Consider the following 11332-nt stretch of genomic DNA (forward strand, 5'->3'; position numbering starts at 1 on the left):
CTATTTTGAGGAAACACACAGACGATCCAGAAGAACAGATTATGCGCAATTAAAAAGGATGTCTGGAGAGGACCCAAAACAACTCAGTTCACCGTCCCACACATATTGCGATCCATCCTTCCTTCTTTCTCCCAGCCTGGTGTCCTGCAACACAATTCCTGTTTCATGGCTTGTACTCTCAGACGTTCCTCTTGCATGGTTCAAATCCCCACTTGGCCATGAATCTCACTGGGTGACCAACTGTTAGAGTATATTGAACTGGCTAGAGAGGCAATTAGAGATCACACTAGACAAAAGTTTCAAAAGCATGGGGGAAATGCAGAGAATACTTCACAAAACAGTGCCCTAAAAGACATACCTGGACTTGTTTCGATTAATGTCTACAGGAGACTTTGTGGATATTTAAGTTATAATTAGAAAAATCTTAATAATTATTCATAAAGGAAACAGTTTATAAGAAGTAAATAAGCATACAGGATAAAGGAAGTCTTTTATTTCGTTGTTTGTTTTGTTGTATGTTATGCTCACTGTATGTTATGTTCACGTTTAATGAGGGTGGATAGTGTATTGGGGGGGTTATGTTATGCTGTAAATAAAATTCCAATAAAAATTATATATATATATATATATATATATATATATATATATATATATGAAACTCACTGGGGGGTGACCTTGGGCCAATCACTCATTCTAACCCACCTCGCAAGCCTAACCCACCTTGCAAGGTCGTTGTGAGGATAATAACGGAGGAGGAGCAGAACCGTCTACAAACCACCTTCAGCTTCTTGGAGGAAAAGTGGGGTATAAGTAATGGAAACACGTAGAAATGAAGGGTATGACTATCAGTCAGCAATAAGGCATGTGCAGAGTCTCCACTGCCCACTGCAGTGGCCTTTCCCCTGGCCTCTTCACCCTTCTCCTCCAGTACCACTTTGAAGGCCCCTGCTGAACCCTTCTTTTCTCTCTCCCTGTCTGCAGGTATCTTCTATGGCTTCAAAGGGCTGCTGCTGCTTCTGGGCATATTCCTTGCCTATGAGACAAAGGGAGTCTCCACGGAGAAGATCAACGACCACCGCGCTGTGGGCATGGCGATCTACAATGTGGCTGTGAGTCGCTTGTCTCTAACGTGTCCAGACCACTGGACTAGCTTGAAAATCTCATGCTCTTGTTGAGTGGGCTTTCTGAGAGAGGGAAATCAAACCTGGACTGCAGTCAAGAGAGAGAGTCAAGTCAGTCAAGTCCTCCTGACCCCACAACCTCTGGGGAGAAAGAGCAAAGTTTTGCCGTGTGTTCCTGCATGCGAATGCTTGATTTTGAGCCATGCTGGTTTACAGTCTGCCCTGGAGAGCTGTGACCAGTCATTATAGACCAGGGGTCCTGAACTGGTCCATGTGGCATGTCTGGATTTGTGGTTCAAGTCAGGCATTGGCATATGTTGTTGGTGTTTAGTCGTTTAGTCGTGTCCGACTCTTCGTGACCCCATGGACCAGAGCACGCCAGGCACTCCTGTCTTCCACTGCCTCCCTCAGTTTGGTCAGACTCATGTTTGTAGCTTTGAGAACACTGTCCAACCATCTCGTCCTCTGTCGTCCTCTGTCGTCCCCTTCTCCTTGTGCCCTCCATCTTTCCCAACATCAGGGTCTTTTCCAGGGAGTCTTCTCTTCTCATGAGGTGGCCAAAGTATTGGAGCCTCAGCTTCAGGATCTGTCCTTCCAGTGAGCACTCAGGGCTGCTTTCCTTCAGAATGGATAGGTTTGATCTTCTTGCAGTCCATGGGACTCTCAAGAGTCTCCTCCAGCACCATAATTCAAAAGCATCAATTCTTCGGCAATCAGCCTTCTTTATGGTCCAGCTCTCACTTCCATACATCACTACCGGGAAAACCATGGCTTTAACTATATGGACCTTTGTTGGCAAGGTGCTGTCTCTACTTTTTAAGATGCTGTCTAGGTTTGTCATTGCTTTTCTCCCAAGAAGCAGGCGTCTTTTAATTTTGTGACTGCTGTCAGCATCTGCAGTGATCATGGAGTCCAAGAAAGTAAAATCTCTCACTGCCTCCATTTCTTCCCCTTCCATTTGCCAGGAGGTGATGGGACCAGTGGCCATGATCTTCGTTTTTTTGATGTTGAGCTTCAAGCCATATTTTGCGCTCTCCTCTTTCACCCTCATTAAAAGGTTCTTTAATTCCTCCTCACTTTCTGCCATCAAGGTTGTGTCATCAGCATATCCGAGGTTGTTGATATTTCTTCCGGCAATCTGAATTCCAGCTTGGGATATGCATTGGCGGATGCATCACATTAAATATTTGCCATGATTTTTAATTGTATTTGTTTCGCCCCTCCTATTTCTTATATATTGCATTTTGCTGTGTTACAATTTGATTTCTGTGGAATTTGGATTGTAGTGAAGCAAAGTGGATTATATAAAACATAAAAGGGGCAACGGAAATACAATGAAAAGTCAAGCAGCATCCAGCACAGCGCATTAGAATTGTTACAAGGAGGCAGCAAAATCATTAAGTGATCTTCCAAGGCCCCCAGCAATTTCCAAGTGGGATGAGAGGGGAGAATGTCTGAAAACCACTGATGTAGCTATGACTGATCTTGATGGACCAATGGTCTGACTCTGTATAAGGCAGCATACTGCATCCCTATGTACCCTGGTGCCAAGCTGTATTTCCTTTGGGCGTTAGAGGTGAGTTTTGTGCTTCCCCAGACCCAGCCTCCACTTTGCAGGGAAAGATGTTGATTCTGTGACTGGGAGGCCCTTGGAACATCTGGGTTCACTCTAGCCATGACCCCCACGTGGCCTCAGACAAGTTGCTGTCTCAGTGTAAAGCGCCGCAGTGCCAGCCACCTGCCTTTGTGCAGTCTTGTTGTCACATTGTGTGAATTCAGTGCCATTATCTGCCCTGAGCTATGCAGACAAGATTGGACTGTTGCCAATTTTGCGATACAGAATAAAATATCCCTGCATGCCCTCGTTTCTAATGACGGCTGCAGTGTGTGTTTTCCGGACTTGCACAGCCCCCCTGACCCTGTCTCTAATCCTTCCCTCCTGCAGGTGCTGTGTCTCATCACTGCCCCAGTCACCATGATCCTGAGCAGTCAACAGGATGCGGCCTTCGCTTTCGCCTCCCTCGCCATTGTCTTCTCCTCTTACATCACCCTGGTTGTGCTCTTTGTGCCCAAGGTAACAACCAAGCCGGGATCAAGCTGCGCATTGGTAGCGACTGGCTCCTAGCGTGGTATGCAGCAGAACTTAGCACATGCTCAAGAATCTCAGGTTTCACTTACCAAAAAAAGAGCCAAGTTTCTAGTCCCCATAATTTATAGTCCCTGACGTAAAGCACGGATAACGTGCTGTGATAAAGTCTGCAAACCTACACATGTCTATTGCTTAGTAAGCCCCACTGAAATTAGTGTGATTTGCTTCCAAGAAAACAGATGGAGGGTGTGGTTATACTCATGGATGACACTGGGGGATGGTAAGTGCTCCCCCCAAAAGAGCTCCCTCCGACTAACATACAGGCAGTGACAATTTTGCATGGGGGGGTCCATTCTTCCTCCTTCGGGGTCCAAAAGGACCCATGTGTTAGCCTAAAACGGTCACCGCCTCTACAGTCATACCTCGGGTTACAGACGCTTCGGATTGTGCGTTTTCAGGTTGCACACTATGCCAAACCCAGAAGTACCGGAACAGGTTACTTCCGGGTTTCGCGCTCCTGCATGCACAGAAGCGCTAAATCACGCTTTGCGCATGCGTAGAAGCTCCGAATCGCAACCCACACATGTGCAGATGTGACGCTGCGAGTTGCGAACGCTGCAGGTTGCAAACGTGCCTCCCACACAGATCACGTTCGCAACATTAGCATCCACTGTATACTGTTACTTTTTCCCCCAGAGACTTAGCTTGCCCACCTAGAAATACGCTTTGTCCTTTCTGTGCCCCTCACCCCTGGTGCCACTGCTGGTTACACTGTGGTGTGGATAAAGGGATTTGCAGCGGCAACAGACTAATTTGCTGTTCACATTTCCCTGTACTTCCTCATCAACCCCAGTCCTTAGTTTCACCATTCCCAACCTTAATGCCTGTTAGCATCTCACCGAGTCCTCCCACAGATCCAGGGACACAGAAACAGAAGTAGTTTAACCAGTTTCCACACTGGCATCTTACTCAGGAGAGCTGGCTGCGTTCTCTCACGGGCAACTTTCTGGGTGGCCGTGGTGGGTGAGGTTCAATGGCAGCTTGCAGGTGGAGAAACTGGCGTGAAGCTACCTTTTCGTACAGTGGGCTTCATTCCAGCCACGCAGAAGCCAGAGGTTTCCTCTACACACATCTCTCCACCCAGGCAGGCCAGAGGCATTATCACAGGGCAGCCCAGCCAGGCAAAAGCACTCAAGGGAGGGCGAGGAGCAGGAAAGGCTTGAGTCAAAAGGATGCCCAAGCGTAGATGGGAAATCTGCTCCTTCATCTCAGGAACCCCGACATGCAGCATTTGGTTACGAAATCTTAAGAGGTGGCGAAGGAACAATTTCCCAAAATACCATATTTTTTGCTCTATAAGACTCATTTTTCCCTCCTAAAAAATAAGGGGAAATGTGTGTGCGTCTTATGGAACGAATGCAGGCTGTGCAGCTATCTCAGGAGCCAGAACAGCGAGAGGGATTGCTGCTGCTTTCACTGCACGGCGATCCCTCTTGCTGTTCTGGCTTCTGAGATTCAGAATATATTTTTTCTTGTTTTCCTCCTCCAAAAACTAGGTGCATCTTGTGGTCTGGTATGTCTTATAGAGCGAAAAATACAGTACATAGCAGACTTGCCTAGTGTTGCTTGGGAGTTTTACAAAACCAAAACAACAACAACAAGAACCCAGGGAGGGATGAGGCTTGGGGAGAGTCCCAAGGCCCAGATAGAGAAGTATTTGACCCCCATGCGCCCCCCCACTTCCACATTTTTTAGGAATCTCTCCAATCTCCCCCTGAAAAATTCCTCTGCTTTCAGACCTGAGGTTGGCACTTTTGGCCCAGCACCAGAGTTTCCCCTTCCTGCTGCCAGGCTCGGCCTTCTCCTTCCTTGACGCTGAGGTGCAGTCGTGCGGCTGAGCCCCATGTGCTTGTGTGTGGCCTGTCCTTTCAGATGCGGCGCCTCATCACTCGGGGAGAGTGGCAGTCGGAGCAGCAGGACACCATGAAGACGGGCTCGTCCACCAACAACAACGAGGAGGAGAAATCGCGGATGCTGGAGAAGGAGAACCGCGAACTGGAGAAGATCATCGCAGAGGTGAGGCAGGGTGTGACTTTTTCCGGTGAAGTTGGGGGTGTGTGTCTCACCCCCCCCCCCTTGCCCTGTGCTTCCTGCCATTGGTGGCTTGTCTCTTCTGGAACATAAGAAGAACCCTGCTGGATCTCGCCCATCGAGTCCGGCCATCCTGTTCTCACAGTGGCCAGCCAGCCTGTCAGCAGGATCTGGGCACAACAGCCCTCTCTCCTCCTGGGGTTTTGAAATAGAGTGGATTTCATGCTCTTTATTCAGCTCATAGTGGTGAGGAGGAATGAAAGTCCCCTCAAAATATCTGCTTTATGTACATTATTTACACAATGGGCCCCACATGACTGGCTAATTCCGGGATTCTCCAGTAGGCCAATCAGGTTGTGGGTTCACTTCCATCTGGAGCTGGATTGGGTGGCTCCTGCAGACCAATCATACTGCTGCATTGTTCTGGGACCAATCAGACTGCTGCATTTTGGATCCTATTGTTCTAGGACCAATCAGACTGCTGCATTTTGGATCCTATTCAACTCAGTACATAACAGGTTTCCAGCAACTGATATTCAGAAGTGGATCTGACAGTGGAGGTAGAACATAGGCATCATGGCTAGTAGCCATCAGTAATCCTCTTCTCCATGCATTTGCCCAATCCTCTATTAAAGCTATCAAAGTCAGCGGCTGCCACTGCCTCTTGTGGCAGTGAGTTCCGTAGTTTAACTGTGTGGTGCATGACCGAGCCCTTTCTTTTATCTGCCTGGAATCTTCCAACGTTCAGCTGCGTTGAATATCCTCAAGTTCTAACGCCATGAGAGAGGGAGAAAAGCTTTTCCCGATCTACTTTCTCCATGGCATGTATAATTTTATACATTTCGGTCATGTCACCCACTGCACGTCATTCCTCTAAGCTAAAAAGCTGCAAATGGAACAGTTTCCCTCTGGAGTTGATGGACTCTCCTTCCCTGGGGTTATTTAACCAGAGCTTGGAGGGCCATCTGTCATGGATGCTTTGGCCGAGATTCCTGCATTGCAAGGGGTTGGACTAGGACATGTGTAGGCAAACTAAGGCCCGGGGGCCGGATCTGGCCCAGTCGCCTTCTAAATCTGGCCCACGCACGGTCCAGGAATCAGCATGTTTTTACATGAGTAAAATGTGTCTTTTTATTTAAAATGCATCTCTGGGTTATTTGTAGGAATTCATTTATTGATTTATTTTCAAAATATAGTCCGGTCCCCCACAAGGTCTGAGGGACGGTGGACCGGCCTATGGCTGAAAAAGTTTGCTGGCCCCTGGACTAGGGTGACTCTCTTTTATATATATTAGTTTTATATATATTAGTTTTCAAATACAAAACAAAATTATACACTCCATACATCTTAATTACATCTTACTTCTCTTTTTTGACTTCCCCCAATTTGTCTGCAAATCCTTCATATTTTTACTTTTTAGGACTAGGATGACTCTCGGGGTCCCTTCTAACTCTTAAGATTCTATGAAATGTTTTAATATTTTCCCATAGGGCAGTTGTTCCACCCTCTTGGTTGCACTTGAAATCTTTTACAACTCCACAGTATCTTTTTTTAAGGAGATGGGGCCAGAACTGCACACAGCATTCCGATTTCCCCCTACATTTCCAAATACACATATAAGATGAGGGTGGGAAGATGTTTTAAAACAAAACAGAAAGAAAACCTCAAACCAATGAATTTTTTTCATTGGCTTTTGTTGATAAACCCTCTCTGCCGTGAAAAGTCCCAGGATATAGTACATCGACAGTTAAAATCAGATTAAATACAATAAAACATAAAGCCACACACCATGAAGCCATCAAATGTACTATAAGAGGTGATGACAGCTACTTGGAGTAGACCTGTTATAACCAGTGGGTCTACTCTTGAGTATGACTTGGCATGATCTCACCCGCAGGGCACGCAAGGCGGTGTTACGATGTTTACTGTTCCTATAACTCTTCCTTAAGCGTTCAAAGTACTTGGCGTACGATCTGAGTAAACCAAATGTACCAATAAATATGGTACGACTCAGCTAGTCAAGGGAACGAGGCCTGATTTGGTTGCCAGGCAACCTTAGGGCCTGCTGTTAATTACTTCCTGGGTCTGTTTGTGAAGGGGAATCGTACAGGGGTAGACAACCTGCGGCCCTCCAGATGCTACAATATTTTTTAAATAATACCCAACATCCCTGACTATTGCCCCTGCTGGCTGGGGCTGACGGCAGGTTTTTTTGTTATTAAAACAAAAACAACAAAATGGCCCCCCTCCCTCCCCACAAACACATTTAAAAGGCTGTAAAATATTAATCAGCCCAAGGCCTGGCTGAAGAGGAACCTTTTCGCCTAGTGCCTAAAGATATGTAATGAAGGCGCCAGACGGACCTCCCTGGGGAGAGCGTTCCACAAACGGGGAGCCACCGCGGAAAAGGCCCCGTTCTCATCTTGCCATCCTCTGGACCTCACACAGAGGAGGCACACAAAGAACGGCCTCAGATTATGAACGCGGAGTCCTGGAGAAAGAGAGGCAGCCCTGGGGGTATTGAGATATACGCCTCTCTCATGCTTCTAAGTCACTTGCAGCCACCTGTTTCCCTTCTTGCCCCTCCCCAACAATAAGGGACGTGGGTGGCACTGTGGTCTAAACCACTAAGCCTCTTGGGCTTACTGATCAGAAGGTCAGAAGTTCAAATCCCCACAACAGGGTGAGTTCCCATTGCTCTGCCCCAGCTCCTGCCAATCTAGCAGTTTGAAAGCACACTAGTGCAAGTAGACAAATAGGTACAGTGGTACCTCAGGTTAAGTACTTAATTCGTTCCGGAGGTCCGTTCTTAACCTGAAACTGTTCTTAACCTGAAGCACCACTTTAGCTAATGGGGCCTCCCGCTGCTGCCGCGCCGCCGGAACACAATTTCTGTTCTCATCCTGAAGCAAAGTTCTTAACCTGAAGCACTATTTCTGGGTTAGCGGAGTGTGTAACCTGAAGCGTATGTAACCTGAAGCGTATGTAACCCGAGTTACCACTGTACTGCTGTGGCAGGAAGGTAAGTGGCGTTTCTGTGTGCTCTGGTTTCCATCACTGTGTTCCGTTGCGCCAGTAGCGGTTTAGTCCTGCTGGCCGCATGACCCAGAAAGCTGTCTGTGGACAAACGCCGGCTCCCTCAGCCTGAAAGCGAGATGAGTGCCGCAACCCCATACAGTGGTACCTCGGGTTACATACGCTTCAGGTTACATACGCTTCAGGTTACATACGCTTCAGGTTACATACGCTTCAGGTTACAGACTCCGCTAACCCAGAAATAGTACCTCGGGTTAAGAATTTTGCTTCAGGATGAGAACAGAAATTGTGTGGCGGCAGCGGAAGGCCTCATTAGCTAAAGTGGTGCTTCAGGTTAAGAACAGTTTCAGGTTAGGTTAAGTACGGACCTCCGGAACAAATTAAGTACTTAACCCGAGGTACCACTGTAGTCGCCTTTGACTGGACTTAACTGTCCAGGGGTCCTTTAGCCTTTTTTTTTTTTAACCCAACAGAAGGAAGAACGAGTCTCCGAGCTCCAGCAGCAGCTGAAAGAACGGCAGCAGCTGCGGTCCCGGCGGCGCTCCTCCAACTGCGCCGCCGACAACCACTTCAACAACTCGGCTTCGGCCTCGGCAGCCACCGCCCCGAACCTCTACCAGCCCAGCCTCCCTCTCGTCCGCTGCCTGGTGGCCGAGCAGGCCGACAAGCTGGGGCGAAACAACTGCGATGGCAGCCGCGTTCACCTGCTCTACAAGTGACACTTTTTCCTGGGCCAGCAACACGGAGAAGGGGAGGAGGGCGGGTGGCGCCGGCGCAGCCAAAGCAGGTCGGGGCAGAGGCTCACGAAACCAGTGGGAAGGGACTTGTACAGCCGGCTGGGGAGTTTGCTCCGAGTTCTTTTGTTCGTTTTCTAAGGGGGGAGGGAAGAAGAGAAATCATAACCTCTGGTTTTTGTAAAATACCTTTGTGTCCGTCCACCTGCCTGTGCCCCTTGAACCTGGAATCCAGGTGCCAACTCTATGGAGACTTGTTTTAGAAGTAGCGGATTGCAGGGGACACCGCCGTTTTGCCCCTCCCCTCCCCAAATGCACATGCACACTTGGTGACTTGACAAATGTGCCTCTCTGGAAAGATGGGTGCGCATCAGGCATCAGGCAGAAATAAGGGTTCTGTGGCTCTTTGTGGTTGGGGTGTGTGTGTGTGTGTGTGTGTGTGTGTGTGTGTGTATGTGTGTAAATCTCTCAAGACTCTGAACAGTTACATCCTGCAGTGTCTGTTCCCGTGCAGCTATTTGGCTATTTGGCTGCTGCAGCCTACAGAAGCCCCAATTAAAGTACGGTTCAGCTGCAGCATAGCAATGGACAGTTGTGCTTGCAGTTACCAGTGGAAGCTTTTCCCTCCTTGCTTCCCACAAGCATATCGCTTCCGGGCGCAGCTGGTTGTCTGGAAAAGGTAGGCACTGTAGCTCTGAGACAGTCCGCCTGTATGAACAGTATTAAAAGGGATAATCCGTTTACTTGTGGGCCAAGCCAGCCTGTTGCACAGCTCGGCCAAAGCGTTTTTGTACTGTGCAAACCCCGAACAATTCCACGCAATTAGACTACAACGGATTGGTTTCGTATGTCATTTGGCATTGAAATGGTCAAACTAGGCCCCCTGCCCAGTCTGATTGTGGCTGTTTGTGTTGGGAACTAGAAACAAACACACACACACACACACACACACACTCATTCCTCCTGTGGTTGCACTTCTAAGCCACATTGCACAAGGCCATCGAACCTCATTTTGACCTCCCTTGATGCTTGCGTATATGAGCGCAGGATTGTGCGCAACTGCAACCTAGTTCCATCCGCGTGTGTTAAGACTGAAGGCATAGGTTAAGGAGGTGGGGATCAGGTGCAGTTAGCTTGTAGGGCGGTGGAAGCTGCAGCATTCCTGCACGTTCTCAGTTGAAGAATGCACTTCTTAAACAGGGAGAAGCTTCTATCCAGACACCCAGGGGTACGTCCAGAGACTGTGTAAGAAGGCTGAAACCCAACCAGGTTGCTTCCTTTTCAGAGGCAGCTGTCAGCCACTGAAGACACGAACACCTTGCCAGTTCTCTTGTAACAAAGTTCATAGGGAAGCGTCGCTCTTCGGCGCATGGGGTGGGCAGAGGCATCTCCAGTGTGCTTGCTAACTCTGAGCTCTGCCTACGAGATTGCTGCCTGCATTGCACTCTCTGCCAGACTCGCCACAAATGCCTTCATCTCTCACCCCACCAGGAATGTAGGATCTGAAGCCACAGTGAGGGTAAGAGCTGGGCAGGATGCTGGTGAATATTAGGGGAAAGTGGGTCAGCAGCTCCCTTTCGACCAGTAGCTTGTGTGTGTGTGTGCAAGTGTGCAAGCATGCATGCGTCAGCACCTGTTTCTCCCCACACTTTTCCAATCTGAGCACTTTATTGTCCCAACAGATGTGGGTGGGAGCAGTGGGTGCTGCCAAGGGGAGCGGGGGAGAGAAGGGGAGTCCAGGTGCCTGCCAGGTGTCCCCATCCAGCGTGCAGATGTTCTTCAGTAAAATAATACAATATGAGATTTGGGCTCTCGTGTCATCTGTGAATGAAACAATTTCCCCAACCTGTGCTCCATCTTTCTCTTCTTGCACCAGCTTTAGGTAGCAGTGGTGGTGCTCGTAAGAGGTAGATGAAGTATCCATTCACTAAATTAGTGTGCTTTAATTTCTTGAATGGACAGCGCAAAGCTGCTCTGGTGACTGGGCGGAGGAGGTTTCTCAGTGACATTGGAGGGGCCAGCCAATCTGCACCGGCCACAACCGGCTGTTGCTGCTGCTGCAAACTCGCAGAACTCGTTTTCTTTCAGAGCCCAGCTCCGGGAGAAGGAAGGTGCGCTTGGATTCAAAGGCGGCGAGGCTGCTTCCAAATTGGCTCTGAAAACTGTGTGCTTGTCTTCAGCTTAAACGGAAGCTGCACACACAGGCTTCTGATCCATGCACAATATATGCTTTGTCACTTAAGCCTACAGTAGCCGGGTTG

At 48.6% G+C, this 11332-nt stretch overlaps 1 protein-coding gene across 1 annotated transcript in view; it reads left to right on the plus strand.

The window, feature by feature from the left end:
• GABBR1 (gamma-aminobutyric acid type B receptor subunit 1) overlaps positions 1 to 10872 on the plus strand; it is a 186518-nt gene extending 175646 nt beyond the window's left edge. Inside the window, exons 21-24 of the mRNA XM_080991621.1 lie at positions 982 to 1109; positions 3067 to 3195; positions 5143 to 5286; positions 8811 to 10872. Of these exons, the coding sequence (XP_080847747.1) occupies positions 982 to 1109; positions 3067 to 3195; positions 5143 to 5286; positions 8811 to 9056 (647 nt within the window). The 3' untranslated portion in view covers positions 9057 to 10872. The remainder of the gene's footprint in view (positions 1 to 981; positions 1110 to 3066; positions 3196 to 5142; positions 5287 to 8810) is intronic.
• Positions 10873 to 11332: the final 460 nt, after the last annotated feature.

The sequence above is a fragment of the Podarcis pityusensis genome (genome assembly GCF_964106645.2).
Source record: "Podarcis pityusensis genome assembly, chromosome: 2".
NCBI lineage: Eukaryota > Metazoa > Chordata > Lepidosauria > Squamata > Lacertidae > Podarcis > Podarcis pityusensis.